The sequence below is a fragment of the Mus caroli genome, chromosome 13, assembly GCF_900094665.2.
Source record: "Mus caroli chromosome 13, CAROLI_EIJ_v1.1, whole genome shotgun sequence".
NCBI classification, from domain to species: Eukaryota; Metazoa; Chordata; class Mammalia; order Rodentia; family Muridae; genus Mus; species Mus caroli.
This window is the reverse complement of record NC_034582.1, coordinates 85,883,703-85,900,141: the sequence shown is the minus strand read 5'-3', so window position 1 is coordinate 85,900,141 and position 16,439 is coordinate 85,883,703. Positions and strand designations below refer to the sequence as shown.

The window sequence follows — 16,439 nt, the reverse complement described above, 5'->3', positions numbered from 1 at the left end:
ACTGCTGATCTCCCACGTGACGTTTTACCTTCTGTCTCCCGGAGCGCGTTGCCCGAGGACAGTCCTCTGGCTGCCGCGCGCTTCATAGCATAGCGCAGCCCGCCGCAGAGGCTGGGCTCCCGCAATACTTCGGGTGGAGTGACACTGGTGCGGGCGCCCTCGGAGGGCCACTCCGCACCGGGCTTCCGGGGAACAGGAGGCGTCGGGGGCCGGAGAGGGCGCGGTCGGGGAGGAGACGGTGCTGGTGCTCCAGCCCGGATAGGCGCCCTAGGTCTGGGCGGCGAGCGGGGTGCCCCGTGGCAGGCAGTCTGGGGTGCGTCCTCCCGGAGGGCAATCTGCGATGACCCCGCCACGAAGCTGAGGCTACGACTCGAACGCCCTCCGCTCCCTCGCCATGCAGAAGAGCGTGCGCTACAACGAGGGGCACGCCCTGTACCTGGCCATGCTGGCGCGCAAGGAGGGCACCAAACGCGGCTTCCTGAGCAAGAAGGCTGCAGAGGCGAGCCGCTGGCACGAGAAGTGGTTCGCTCTCTACCAGAATGTGCTCTTTTACTTCGAAGGCGAGCAGAGCGGCCGCCCAGCGGGCATGTACCTTCTAGAGGGCTGCAGCTGTGAGCGGACGCCCGCACCACCCAGGACCAACGCAGGACCCGCAGGCGCCCGGGACGCTTTGGACAAGCAGGTACCTCGAACCCTCCTTTCCCTGGCTTCCAGCCCCAGGCGCCTCGCTGTCTTGCTTGTCCGACTCTGGTGCTGGGTGGACAGCGGACAGCGGTAGGGACAAGTGCTCGGAGACCCTGTAGCAACGCTTGTCCCTGTGAGTGAGCAGAGAGATTCTGACAACACCATCCTTTAACCCCACCGCCTAGCGACCAGCTGGGCTAGAGACCAGGCTGGTTTAGCTTAGCTTAGGTTTTGGGTTTTATTATTTATTTATTTATTTATTTATTTATCCTTCGCAAAACGCTTAGAGGTTAGGTCAGATTTCTCTCAGTTTCTTCCCTAACCACTCCGTGCTGTTCTAGACCTTAGTGTGGCGAGTGTGTGTTGACACCTGTTGGATTTAGATTGGTTTGGTGAGACCAAACTACCCTATTTCGGAAAGTTTGGTTTCTTTTTTCACTGCCTCCGAACCGGCAGAGTTCTTTACCTGCCAGTGATGGCTCACCCGTAGTGCTGGGCACTAATCCCACTACCAAGACAGATGCGTTTGTTGGTCCTTGTCAATCATGCGTTGTTGTTTAGGTCTTGAGAATGTTTGACCACCGAGGTCAGCATAAAGACACTGTCTCCCAAGAATTAGCATTTGTCCCCGAATTCATGTTTAAAAACATGGGCATTTAAAAAGAACGCTCTGTACTTTAAAGTAAATGAGACCTTTCAGTTGTAGGTCATAATTTGAATGGGTTTGTTGTGTGCTCAAGGCGTGGAGAAGGCAATGGCTTAACCTCTGAATCCCACTCCTGCAAAATAGGAACCATATTGATTTCAAATGCCATTTGTTTATTACAGTTAAAGAGGAATGATTTTATTCAGCCAAATGTTTTCTCTTTGCCTCTATATTCCAGACCTTGGAAGAGGGAGGTATGTGGGGGTGCGGTGTGTGTGTGTGTGTGTGGGGGGGGGACTGGTTGCCTTTGCTGTTCCAGAAAAATATTTCTAGGCTGAATTTTCTGTGCAGATCTGACCAGACTGCATGCACTGTAAACCTCGGAGGCTGCTGCTCAGACAATGGTGGTTAGGATGGCCAGCTAATGTTTCTGCCTCTTAAAACAAAGCTTAGAACTCGAGGAACTGAAACCACATCAGGCACACGATTGCTTTTGGTTTTCACTGTAAATCATTAACTTCGGTAAATGATAAGTGCTTAAACACATCAGAAGGGTTAGGAGTTTGAAATGTAAAAGATGCCCTTTGACTTTTGAAGGTGCTCCCAGTCATTTGGAAAACTAGTTTCTAAGCTGGCAGATACAGGTATTAGAAATATAGAAAATTCAAGTTGTGCAGTCTAGAATCTAAGACAACTTTTAAGCAAACCTATTTTTGAAAGTGTGTGTGTGTGTGTGTGTGTATTCTTGAATAGTGTTAGAAGGCCCACAAGACCCCCCTCCCCAAGGGATTTTTAAGTTCCACTATGTCGAAAATAAAACGGTGTCCTTTAAAATACACACCCCTGACTCAATTCTAAATTATTTGTTTCCTTTGTATGTATTGTGAAGTTCACAAATAACCACTTATGGTTACTCTGGAATTGAGTTTCAAGAGTGGTTAGAGCTTTTGTGGCTGCCAAACCTGCCAATGTTATTTGCAAAGCATTGTTTATGGCCATGTAAAGGTCAGGACTTGAATCTTCAGGATAGTTATCTTTAAGTTGGAATCTAATAGAGACGTGAAACCCCTGAATAGTTGGGGTTCTAGGGAGGCCATCTTTGGTAAATTATTTTTTCCTATTTACTGTCACATGAACTATGGTGCTTGTCACCTCATGCATATTTGGAAGGTTGGGAATTGGGACCTTTATAGTTTGTAAGTAAAACTGAGATGTAAGCATTCCAGAAAAAAATGTGAAGTTGGACTTGGAGAATTTTTAAATTTTCCTGTATGTTAGAAACGCTTTATTGACATGGGTTAGCCTAGCTGAATTATGCTTTTCTTGAACACTGCTACCTAGAGGCAACTGAAGAATTATGAAGAGATGCCATGGAGTTATGTTCTATCCTAAGTCTGTAGTGTATGCAATTGGCCTCCCTTCAGTTAACTGTGTCACTTTCCAGTGCTGTGATCATCTGCTTCTAAGACTATAAAAATACTGCAACATTGTTGCTACATGGAGGATGTGAACTGCAAATAAACAGTAACAAACACTGCATCTGAAAAGCTAAGGACAGAGATGATTGAAGTGGGCACTCTGAGAAATCAGGTCAGTAGCCACACAAACCTATAAGGGACATCATCCAGTGAGCCAGAGGTGTCACCCGTCTACAGAGGTAGAATCCAGCATCTTAGGATGTTGCAACAATGACTCAATTCTTCCTGTGAACCACTTCTAACCATTCTTGAGTTCTGTTTCTTTCTCAAATCACTTTACATTTCTAGTTATATATGTTTATAGTTAAATTATAAGAAGAAATACCAATTGGTTTAATTTATCTAAATAATATTTCAAATTAAGTTTATTGGCAAAAGTTATAGAAAATTTCAGAAAATGTACCAGAACATAAACCCTAAAGTTTTCTTTTATTTTCATCAATAAGCTGGCTTTTCAAATGTGTCCAAGTTGGAGGAACATTTGTGCTTCTCCATTGATCTCATGGTATTCCAGGGTTTTATGGGAAATTATTTGTTTGTCTTATCAGCTTTTCCACAGTGGCTATTTCTTTAGAACAATAATGATGATATAATCAGGTGAATTTGTTTAAAAAATGCGTAACGTGGTAACGTGATTCACTGCCTCCAAAAGAATGTTCCTGTTTTCAAATATGTATCTGATGTACTTATTTCTAAGTAATCCCCATTCAGGGCAAGGGGAAACTTTCCTCTTTAGCAGTCAGGTCTGGTGTGCTCTGCTCTGACAAGAGATACAATTCTCTACCATCTCATCTAACTCAGTGCTCTCTCCAGCTCTTAGAGGCAGCTTCCTCTTCACTGTTTTTAATTACTTTCATTTTTACCTGTTGTAGCTCAGGCTCTACACAAGTAAAGTCCAACTCCAGATATATTGACTAAGCATGCCAAAGAGGGCTTTGTTGAGGAGGCTCTTTTTAAATCCACTGAGCTCAGATTTTTTTTTTTAAATCTGGATGAGATACGAGTTGGGATGTAATTTGTGAATTCCTTTTTTGTTTATTCTTGTTTAAAAACTAATCAAGTGGCTGTTGTTGAATCTTGAGAAGTGCACCTTCAGACCACCATATGCTCAAAGGAAAGAGAGGTTTATTTCCAAATAACCAAATTTCATGTGACATTCCCTCACTTCACTGGAGAGATGTTTTTAAGTGTTTGCACATAGAGAGTACACAGACCAGTTGGTCTGGTCCACTTATGCAGCCTTACACATCTTGCCTGAAGCAGGAAAGATGTTTAGCAACATGGCTGTCTTTCTTCTTCATCTGCTGTTGTATTCACCCTGCTTTCACTTGCTTGGTGGGGGGTTGGTGAGGGATGGGTATCATTGGCTCTAGAGGCATGGAGAGTTACACATGCTTCTTATATTTGTGCTGATTTAGTGTTAAAGGGACTACAGGTTCTGTGTCACCTCGTTACTAGACAGACATTTTAACCTTCCCAACTTGACTCCCAAGGCAGGAATTCTTCAACATTTTATTGAATTAGGTAGCACTGCATGCATGTTCATAAATCTTTGTAGAAGGCAGAGGCCATGAGGGAGGATTTCTATTCTAGTTCATGATCTTGAATGGGGGTATAGTAACTAACTTCACAGTTTCTTTCTCATCTTTGTTTACTGAATACAAATAAAGGGAAAATGCAATAAGACATTTGCTAAATCTTATAAAAATTTCAGAACTATTTGTTACTTGAACTTAGTAAATAGTTTTCCATTAAAATTAAATAAAAAATTAAAGAGATTAGAAAATTAGTTGTTTAATCCTGGCTATGTTAGTATTTAGATTATTGTAATTCATGCTGAGAAGACAACACAGGAAAACTCATGTTTGCGGTGTTAGCTGTATGTAAAAATGCTTTGTCCTGTAAGCTGCATTGGTCTCTGGGTTTTAGTCAGTGACAAGCATTGCACCCTGGAGAGATGGAAGACATTTGCAGTGTGATACTGTTTTCTTTGTACATTTTGTTCCAATACATGAAGTTAAAAACAATTATATTGTCTGTCTATTGAAAGCTTTCTTTTCTTTTTTTTTTTTTTTCTTTCTTTTTTTTGGTTTTTCGAGGCAGGGTTTCTTTGTATAGCCCTGGCTGTCCTGGAACTCACTCTGTAGACCANGCTGGCCTCGAACTCAGAAATCTGCCTGCCTCTGCCTCCCAAGTGGTGGGATTAAAGGCGTGCGCCACTTTATTTTCAAGTTGTTATTCATCTCTCTTGATCAAAACTGTATAAATACTCATACTGTAGTAAATGTAATTTAAATATTATAGAATAGAAAAGTTTAATTTTTAAAAGCCATTTTGAGATGAAATAAATCAGATTGCCAAGGTATATTTATTCCAGTCTTGAATTCTAATTTTCATAATTTTAAAGTGGCTTTGTGTTTGCATGTCTATTTCTTCTTTAAAGGGATTTATACCTGTTTATTAAGTTTGTTCCCTTTGACTGTTGAATATTAACTCTTTGTAATATATTTATATATTGGGAGTTCACACATTTTCATTTGTACCAGTAACACTTCAAGATGTGATTATAAAGCCAGCCTATAATCCCAGCATTTGGGAGACTGAGGCAGGAGGATTGTTGTGAACTCAAAGCCAGCCTTGATTATGGAGTGAGCCTCTGTCTCAAAAAGTTAAAAATATGTGAGCTACAGGTCCCCTCTGCCTGAGTACAGGGAGCTTTATTTCCTAGCTGTGTGTTGAATGGAAATCACAAAAGAAATTCTTCTAAGCCCAAGCCTATAGACAGCAGTGCATTGCAAAATGACCTTGCCACCAGTGGTGAGCTGACTCTGTGGCACAGCGATGTCCTTAGCCTTGGTGTGGTGTGGGCCACCCTATCTCAGTTCCATCAAGCACACTTGGCAGTGTTCACACAGTGACAGAAATGATTCATTTCTCAGAATGTAGCTCTGTCTTGTTGTGATGTATGATGCTATAGTAAAATCATGGCCAGTATTTAAAGGAAAGCCGAGATGGTGTTAAGTACGAACCTGGCACTGTGGGGATTGCTTGACTGTTAGAACACTTGGCTCTTGATTAGACATGGCATTCTTTCAGATTCGTTGTTATATTTTTCACTGGTGTAACTTCTAAATTTTAGCTCAATCCTCAAGGAATTAAAATGAGATTTCCTGCCTACTGGGAAAAAGGCAGTGTATTCTCTCCTTGTTCCTGCAGAGAATATTAATGTCACAGGTGGGTCAAAAATTCAGGTAACATGATTTTCTGTTTTACTAGAAAACACAGGAGTCAATGAAAAAATAAAGACTTATACCACCTCACGTTGGCTAAAAATGCTTCAAATATACTTTTAGGGAAAAGGCAGAAAAGGAATGACCACATTTGAGTTAATCTGTATCTATGTAACATGTTTCTTCTTGAGCTCTGATGGAAGACAGGATGCTAAAGTTGGGGAGGTCTACGGAGAACAGTTTTAGAACATCAAAGCAGGTGGGCGAGAAGTGGACTTCCTGAAGACTTGAGGACAGATAAAATGATGCAAGTCAAGCTATCTTTAAGAATGAATGTGTGGAGCCTGAGATTATTTTTTTTTCTTATAAGTGTGGGCCATACCTACACAAAGACATCTCAGAGCTATGAGAGTACAGAAGGCGGGACTCTGGGTCCTGGTATTTTGCATGGCTACTGAGTTCCTCTATTTTATTTAGGTGATTAATTTAGACAACACCTGATTAATTTCCTGAACTGCAGCTGAGACCATGCTATTTATGTGACTAATGTAAACAAGAGGACTAGCTTCCAAACTCTATCGGAGCAACTATTTAAAAGCCGCAAGAGCTAGCAGTGTGGGAGCTGGAAGGTGGCAGCTTGATCAAAGGTTCAGTTTATGATGTTATAACTCAGTTCATAAGTCAGATATCAGCGATTAACAGGAGTTGGAGGGCACTTTCATGGATTTTTAAAAACTTGTAAGAATGTCAGTAAGAATGACCCCAGGAGAGGTGGAGGAATTGGGGGTGGCTCTCTTTAGGGGTAAAACGTATGCATTTACATCTTGCCTCTGTTACTTACAACACTTGTGATCTTAAGTCATCTCTCTAAGCTTAGTGATGCCAAGATGGGCTGAGAAAGTGCCTAGAAAATGGGGTTCATGCATACCCCCATCATAGACTTCATGGGTAACTACCCACCCATGCTCTTAATACAGAGCCAAGCACAGCAAGTAGGCATGTTTGTCAGCTGCTGTCTCGTTCCTTTTGATTTTTCTGTTTTGTTTTCATTACTAGAATCATTTAGGAGAGGTTTTTGTTACTTCTTTTATTTAAAAAAGTTAAAACACGGAGGCAGAGGCAGGTGGATTTCTGAGTTCGAGGCCAGCCTGGTCTACAAAGTGAGTTCCAGGACAGCCAGGGCTATACAGAGAAACCCTGTCTCAGAAAAAAAAAAAAAAGTTAAAATACACGTGGAATACAAGAGTTCATGAACCGCCATCATTTAGCTTAAACAATCTCCATGTTCTTACTTTTTATTTTGGTGTATGTGTCCTTACAGCCTCCCCCCCACATTGTGTGTGTGTTGGGAGGTGGGTAGGGGAGCTTATTTTAAAGCCAATCTTAGACATTGCATTATTTCACTTGTACTTAGAAAGGTGTTGCCTCTTTGGTTTAGCAGTTGGTTGGCACTGGAAACCACAGTAGACATAGTCCTGGACAGACCTGTCCTGGCAATATCTTGTAGTTCATTCTGTGATAAGGTACATTATTGTGATGAAGGGTATGAAAATGATGGGACATCATTTTTAGATGAACTCTAACCTGTTACCCCTGGAGGAATAGAAAGTTTGCACTCAGTCATTTATTTACAACCCTCCCCCACGATCATGGCATAAAGGGGTGACCAGGATTGGACCCTATACAAAGGAACATTTAAATTATCAACTGCTATTTTATCAGAGGACCTTCCTCTACCAAGGTGCATTTATCAAGTTCCTGGAGTTTTTCACCCATCTTACTTAGAATTAAGCATGAGTATTTTATCCACTGTTGTCACCAATGTGTCCCCACACTCAATTCTTTGTGGTTTTGCAACACCAAGGTCACCATTCATCATCCAGTGTTTCCTCCATTTTCAAAATCATCACCCCAACAGTTGGCACTATTTTAAGGCAGCTATTAAGACCTCATTAAACAAGTGTGTAGTTGCTTTGTGAGTATTGCCATTATTTTCCTAGGGTTAATAGGGTCTGTCCCATGGGTGATTGCTTTATAACTTTTTGATGGCAAGGGAGAAATGGGAACTCAAGTAGTCTTAAATAATGGTCACAAGTGAGTGCCAGGAACTGTGCAAATACTATAAGGCCATACAAGACAGAGTATCTCTCTGCCTATATTAGGACCTAGCTATTCTTTGAATATTGTTTGTAGCTGACTGCTCTGCAACTTTGTGTTGCCATTAATTACTCTGTGTCCCTCATGAGTCTAACTTCTACCATACCTACAGTTTTACCAACTCAGTAGCTTGGTTTTTATAAAATAAGCTCTCATAGTTCAGACTGGCCTGGAACTTACTATGTATACCAGGCTAGCCTGAAACTTACTATGTAGCCCAGGCTAGCCTTGGACTCCAAGAATCCCTTTTCCTCAGGCTTCCAAGTGCTGGGATTACAGGTGTTCTCGACCACGCCCAGATGTCCCTTTTCAAAACACATTAATTTCTCACTAAAACATCTCTCATTCTCTCATGCATTCAAGCTTTGAATCTTTTGTGAGAGAATTTGATTGTCTCGCTTCATATTTTGTTTTTGTTTTTTTGTTTTTAAAAAGTCACAGGTTTCTCACCAATCTGTGAGTTAATTGTAAAATAGCAAGGCTATGGCCCAGGGAGTTTCATACAAAATTTAGTGGGTGTGATGTACATCATTATTGAAGTATATGGTGCATTAATCAAGCTAGTTAATACTATGTTCTAAGTGCTAATATTATGCATCATAAGAAGCCACAGTCTTCTTTCAGCAGCAATTTTACAGACTCACTGTATCAGTAAGATCATTATATAATAACGTGATCTGCTTTCTCTTTTCTTCTGCTGCCCAAACTGCTTGGGTTCATGTTCATAATTATTCATTACTTTCTAATATTTTAAAAATTATTTACATGTTCTTTAAATGATAAACTTAAAACAAACCTAGTTTTCAAAATGTAGCTGACATAGAAAATAACCTTAAGTGAGTCACTGTTTGAATTTTCATAAAACAGGGGAATTTTTGTGATTCAGACTCAGGTCCAGCAATTCACATGATCAGCCTTCCAGAAACCAACCTTGAGCCAGCTCATCCTTACTGGCCACCATGGAAACCAGCATCCTTCCTTCTCACATTATTGATTGCTGTTGCTTGTTTTTTTGAGTTTTACAAATTCACACTCATGCTACAGTGTTCCATGTTGGCTTCTTTCCCAAAACATCTTATTTCAGAGATTTCTCCGTGTGTCTGGATGCATCAATTCCTTCTCCTTCTCTTCACTCCACTGGGTGCATGTATAACAGTTTCTTCATCCATCCCATGGGTGATGGGCACTGGGGATGCTTCCAGTTTGAAGATACTCTAAGAAATCCATATGCAGGTTTCTGAAACACATATACACACAAGCACATTTCTGTTGCGTAGGCATGCATAGGAATAAAAGTATTGACTTATAATGCATAAGAATATTTAGCTTCAATATTACTGCTCAATTTCCAAAATAGTTATTTTTATTGCTATGTTCTCCCCAGCTGTACATAAGCTATGCAGTTTATATATATTCTTGTGGCCTTTGGTATCAGGCCCTTGGAATCAGTGTGTTTAGTGGTAAACATACAGTAATGTCTCATTTTCAGGTAAATTTACCCAATAAATAATGAGGCTGAAGTTGGCACAGTGGCTCATGTCTGTAATCTCAACACCCTGAGGTAGGAGTGCCACATGTTTGAAGCCAAGTTGGGCTACACAGAAAGCAATTGTCTAAAAAATTACAACAAAGCTGGGAACCCTTTGGATACTTACTACCCACCCAGTTTTTATTGAGTTGATTTGTAGGAGACTCTGTATCTTGCTAAGCTATATGATCTGCCATTTTTATACATGAAAAGGTTGACTATCAGAAATGCATGTTGTTTACCTTAATATCTATGAAGAGATGAATTCATTGTCAGCTAAGTGTATTGAAAACACTTTCTTTTATTATGTCTTGACTTTCTATTCAGTCAATGATATCTTTAGGCGAACAAAAGTTATAAACTTCAATGTAGTCCAAGTTCCATGTACTTTTTTTTTTTTAGTGGCATTGTCTGACCCTGATCTGAGTATAATGATAAGCCAGTATCTTGAGTGACATTGAATAGAAGCTGAAGGAACTGCGGCCTTCCTCTGCTGCTGTGTTGTGCCAAAGACATCAGGCAAATCTCTGAAGTTAAGTGGAAATGTGCATTGGAAGTCACCACAATAGGGTGTTTTGCATTTGTAGGAAGAGCTTAAGAGTGATTCTGAAAAATAAAAACAAGACAATTCAAATGTTCTAATGTTCCCTGCTGGGGTATGAGATGGTGTGCTCTTGGGAGCCGAGTCTGAGTTCTTTCTCCACCTACATGAAACTGGGCAATTCATCCTACCAACTACAACTTGGACTTTTTCTAAGCCATCCCCTGCTAGTGCCTACCTTTCATGGGGAAGGGGCCTACATGGGATGCACAAGGGAGCATTATACAATAGAGCCAGACTTCAGTTTCATGTCCTGAAGACCTTTCTCTACGCTGCCAATCAGGCTGCTGCTGCTAGAGAGAGGAGCAGCCATGCTGGAGGAGGCAGAAGCTTGGCTTTTAACCTGGGTCAAGGCCTCGCTCTCCGTCATCTTCACCTGGCTTGCTTTGATTGCTGACCTAGAAAGTGACCAAGAAAGATGAAGCCTTTCTGCACCAACTCTGGTGGTCAAAGTACTTTCCCAAAATGAATGGATAAATAGGTGAGGATAAAATGCTAACCTGCTTGTGGCTGTCCCGTTGGAAACAGCTGACCCAGTGGCCCAATGACCCAATGACCTAGTGATGGTGCTGAGAGCACCGTGTGTCCCAAGGGACATTCAAAGACTGGATGTTACCCCCCTGTCACAAGCAGGAGGGACAATGCTTCCCATGATGTGACCCATCCCATTGTGAAAAGGACGGGTGAGTCCCTTGTATACACCTCCAGTGTATATGAACTGCGAGACTTGACCTGCAGCTTGGATCAATTGGTCCCCTTAAAGAACCAGTCCTTAGATACTTAGACTTAGATACTTAGACCCTTAGATACTTCAGGGTATCTATGTCTGTCATCCGGGCAGTTCATTTAGCAGCATGATTTGTTTCCAGGTTTATATCCTCAAGAAGGAATCTGTATGGAGTGGCAGTTTGTTTTGCACATGGACAGCTGAACAGTGACGCCATTGGCATAGTCTGAAAAAGTGAGTTCCACCCCTAGGCTGGAGTAACTACGCCATGTTGGTCATGGACAGCCACACGGCATCCCAGCAGGCCCCAATGGTCTCAGGTTACCTGGACTAGGCCCAGGCATTTGGGAAGCCAGGCTCTGTGTCTTGCACCTTGCTGTGCTAGTTGCTTTGCTCTGGGTAGTAGAGTGAGGGATTGAAGTCTCTACAGGACACTTATTCCTTTTCTTGTTTTGTCATTTGAGACTGGGCCTTGCTACATTGCACAGGCTGGTTTGGCCTTGTGATTGTCCTGCCTCAGCTTCCCAGTAGCTGGGATTATAGACACCTATTACCATGCCCAGCTTGCTGCTTCTTAAGATGTAAAGATGCATGGGCCAAAAACATGTACATCTCTGAATAAACACTATCCAAGGCTAGGCTTGGTGCCTCCCACCTTCTTACTTGAACCTTAGTGTAGCCCTCCTAAAATAACAATTTCAGCTCAGAGAAGCACAGACTCTCTGTGGGTCCATTTTAACAAGATTCAGTGGTAAACTAATAGCTGCCCATATGCCTGATAATTTCAATTGAGTGTTGGACATCGTGTATGAAAAACAGAGGCAACTCGAGGCCCCCAGTGATGTTATTTTCCTTCAGAGAGGACTTACTTTTGCTTTCTTTCGGACATTGGATTAATCCATTCTGGGACTGAGCTGGTTGGCCAGGTTTCAGGGTTTACAAGAGCTTTCCTGCCAGTTTGTTCCGGGTTTCTGAAATCCAGCATCCCAGAAGCCGAGGCTGTTTACACAACGCTTCCTCCTTTGTCTCCTTTGCCCCCCAGAGATCACTACAGTGTTGGTCCCAGTCTGTGTTATAGTTACTGCTTTCTGCTCGGCTTCCCAACCTCTTGGCTCTTTGTATTTGTGTATTGGAAAATGCCAAGAGGGGAGAAACTTTCCAGACCCCAGACTCACTATGTCCCTCTTCTGGGACATCTGCTTCTTATGACTGAACTGTCTTGTAAGCTCAGGGATGCTTGCAAACACATCTTCATTTGTATTGTTTTCTGCTTGCAAATTGTGTGGGGAGGGTAAGGTTGTCTGTAATCAGCTATTTGTCCAATATCACTTAGCAATCATTTTTACTTTTAAAAAACTGTTTAAAACGTTTTTATATAGTACATTTTTGATATTATCCCCTTCTTCCCTTCCTCAACTTCTCCTACAGCCTCCCTCCCTATACCCACCCAATATGATGTTCTTTCTGTCTCTCAACACCACTCCCCATTACAGAAACCTAAATCAAAACAAACAAAACCCCAATAAAACAACAAATACCAACCAACCAACCAATCAACAACCAACCAACCAAACAAACAAAAGCACAGAAAACCCGTGGGGTCTGTTTTTGTGTTAATCAGCCACTTGTGGGCAAGGGGCCTGCCCTGGAATTTGATAGATACACCTAGTGTCACTCCATTGGAGAAAACTCCTGTCCCCTTTCTCAGCATGTATTGATTACAAACAGCTGGAGGCATGAGACTTTGTGTCCACACCCTCTTCTCAGCGCTGGGGTTTGGTGTGGTTTGAGACTATGCAGGTCTGGTGCATGCTGCCACAGTCTTTGCATGCTCACATGGGCATCAGCCCAGTTGTATCTGGAAGTTTCCTTGACATCCTCCAGCACCTCTGGCTCTTACAAGTCATCAGTATAGGATGGTCCAAACATGTGAAGCTCCTTGGAGAAGAGTGGAGAACTTACCTTCTTTTCCTTTTCTCAAAACACACCTGTTTATTATTCCCAGGTCAATAATTATAAATGAGTAAGAAATCAAACTAAAACTGATAATTATCAATCTGACCCTGAGTATATTTGAACATTATATATTTATACACAAAAAACCCCAGAAATCAGAAATATCATTCTGCAGTCCTAATATTATCTTTTATATGTATATTTACCTTGATAATTTTCATGGGTCATGAGGTACACATTTTGAAATATTTTGAAAGTCCCATGGTATGACCCTTATCTATTCCTCTCATAAGGTACTGACACCTTTCTTTTTTAAAGTTCTCTTATATCTGGATGTCTAGATGGCTCTCTCTCTTTATCATCTCCTTTAGTCAATAAGCACTTAATTTAGAATATTTCCCTTTCTGTAGGCCTAAGCCAATTATTTTCTTCCCAGGAAGTAAGATAAAGTAGTAATTTCACTTAGAATACTAATTTCTCAGTTTTCAAATGAACATCGTTCTGTAGCACACTGTATTCTAAGAATCAGTTAATTGATAATTGTGTGTATGTATTAATGTGCATATATATGAGGGTACAATGTGCGTATGCTGAGGCCAGAGGTTGTCAGGTATTATCTTAGTTAGGATTTCTGTTGCTATGATGAAATACCATGACCCAATCAACTTGGGGATGAAAGGACTTGTTTTGGCGTATACTTCTACAACACAGTTCAATCATTGAACCTGGGGGCAGGAGCTGATACAAAGGCCATGGAGGGGTGCTGCTTACTGGCTTGCTCCTCAAGGCTTGCTCAGCCTGCTTTCTTAAAGAACTCAGGATGACCAGCCCAGGGATGACCCCACCCACAATGGGCTGGGCACTCCCACATAACCAATTACAAAAATGCCTAACAAGATAGCCCAGAACTCAGTCTTATCAAGGCATTTTCTTAATTGAGGCTCCCTCCTCTCAGATGATTCTAGCTTGTGTCGAGTTGACATAGAACTAGCCAGCTCAGGAATCTTCCCCGATTGCGTTCCACCTTATTTTTTGAGACAAGATCTCTCACTGAACCTGGAGCTGGACAATGTGTCTAGAATGGCTTTGCCCCTCTACTGCTGGGATGGCAGGAGCCCAGCTCTTTAACTGGGTACTGGATACCTAAGCTCAGTCCTCATGCTTGCACAGCAAATGTTTTATTTCCTAAGCCACTTCCCCGGGCCAACTACTGTTAACTTCAGGCTAATTTGGATTTATAGTGATCCAAGCACATCACTCACATTACCACCTTGAGTCTTTTGCAGCCTTTGCAGGTGAAGATGCAGAGTGAGCTTAGAGAGCTTAGTGATTCTCCCAGGACAATTTTTTAAGCCAGGTGTCTAGGGCCCAGACTTCTACCAACATTTCCTGGACTTGAGAAATCTGCAATGAGGAAAGAAACATTTTTATGTCCAGTCTTATTCTTCCTAGTCTGGACAAGGCATGTTTGCAGCAAGAGTGGAACATTCCTTAGTCTGATCTGGACCCTTCCATTAAACCCATTTTATAGGCTGCTGTTTCTGCCCTAGATTTCTCAAAGCACATGAGTTAAGCAAAGCTCTCTGTGGTTGTCTTTTTAGCCTTAAGCTACTTTACAGACCTCTATAATGTCAGTTCCAGGACAAGTCCCTGAGAGCCAGGGCACTGAAGGAATGTGGGTGTGGTGACAGCCCCTGAAGGATCCATGGTCTTGACTTGCGGCTCAGTCCTACTTCATGGAGTTGGCACTACACTGTGCGATGCTTGGAATCAAAGATGCAGAAGTCAGCACCCTGTCACCTCAGAAGGCTCTGAATGGAAGATTTCTTGCCTGTCTGTCTGTCTGACTGTCTCTCATCTATGTATATATGTATTTATCACCTATTATCTATATATCTACTTATGTATATTTGTGTGTATGTATATTTGTGTCTATCATCAATCTAAGTATCTATCATCTATCTTATCTATCTCTCCATCTATCTGTCTATCATCTTTTTTTTAAAGATTTATTTATTATATGTAAGTACACTGTAGCTGTCTTCCGACACTCCAGAAGAGGGAGTCAGATCTCATTACAGATGGTTGTGAGCCACCATGTGGTTGCTGGGATTTGAACTCAGGACCTTCGGAAGAGCAGTCAGGTGCTCTTACTGGCTGAGCCATCTGTCCATCATCTCTCTCTCTCTCTCTCTCTCTCTCTCTCTCTCTCTCTCTCTCTATCTATCTATCGTGTATGTACGTATATACTACCTACCTACCTACCTATGAGATCGGGTCTTGCCAGGTAGCTTAGGCTGATCTTGAATTCACAATCCTCTTGCCTCCACTACTCTAATGACGGATTACAGGCGTGTGTGACCACACCCAGAAATTAATCATGTTAGAATGCAAATGTGTATTTTCAGGGTCTTGATTGGTGCCTGCCACTGGGGCCATCTGCACCTCAGTCCTGGATCACTGAGAAGAGTGGCAGAGACTTTGGGTGCGTATGAGGGAAGCATGTGCCCTCTGCATCTGTCTTCACGTGGATACACAAGAAGAGTACATCTGTGGGACACAGGCTTTCTGTTCTGGCCACAGAGCACACTCATCCTCTGTGTTAGGACTATTGGAAGGTCTCATTTGTTTCTGGGCTTGTACAGTATAGTGGTTGGCTGGTAGGATCTAGTGTGTACAGAGCACCAGCTATAAAATCCTTCTAGAAACATCATTGCATAAGTCCCTTATCAGCCTGGTGGTGTGGGCCAGGACTATCCTTCTTTCTGTTCATACAGGTGCTCCACCTATTCTGATCTTGGCCCCCTTAGCACAGGAACAGTGGAGCTTGGCTGTGCAGCACAGTGCAGAGTGCCCAGTGAGTGAGGCCAGGGGGCCAGTGCTCTGGGTCTGCCTTTCTCCAGCCTAGTCAATTCATCTACAGAGGGGGCATGACAATTCTCACCTAGTAAAGGGGCATGTTCAATAAATACGGATATCTGTGAAAAGTGCTTTTTGTAAATCTATACCATGATTTACTTATTATTTATTATCTGTTTATCATTTATAAAACATTATTCTGAACTCTTTACAATTTCATTTTTGCCTCATTTAAGTGGGAGCTATTTAAACAGCAAACTGAGTCTGGTTCTGTGTGTTCTGTTCATTTTCTGGTCAGTTTTGAGGAAGAGACAGCTATCTGCCTTCTTTATGGACAGTCCAACAGTTTTGTTGAGAATGTGTAATTGATGGTGAGTTTCTTAAGCAGTTGTTTTTTGTTGTTGTTGTTTTGGTTTTTTGTTTTGTTTTTATTTTAAAGAAGAGTGCTTTTATGAACTGCAGAATCATTTGCTTTAAAGGCCAGGTAGGTGAAAGGTTGATCTTTGTTGTATGAATCAGTTATTTCTGAATGTGATAGAAGACCTGCCTTCTCTTTCTCTCTCATCTATTATG

General features: G+C 41.9%; 1 protein-coding gene across 3 annotated transcripts in view; it reads left to right on the top strand.

The window, feature by feature from the left end:
- The first annotated feature begins 232 nt into the window (after positions 1-232).
- The window catches only part of Rasgrf2 (Ras protein specific guanine nucleotide releasing factor 2), a 224,913-nt gene continuing 208,706 nt past the window's right edge, over positions 233-16,439 (top strand). For 2 of the 3 annotated variants that reach the window (XM_029468512.1, XM_029468511.1), the window contains exon 1: positions 365-682. In XM_029468512.1, coding sequence (XP_029324372.1) covers positions 395-682 — 288 coding nt within the window. In that variant the 5' untranslated portion in view covers positions 365-394. Of the gene's footprint in view, positions 683-16,439 lie in introns of all 3 variants that reach the window. The other variant, XM_021180496.1, reaches the window with a different exon arrangement.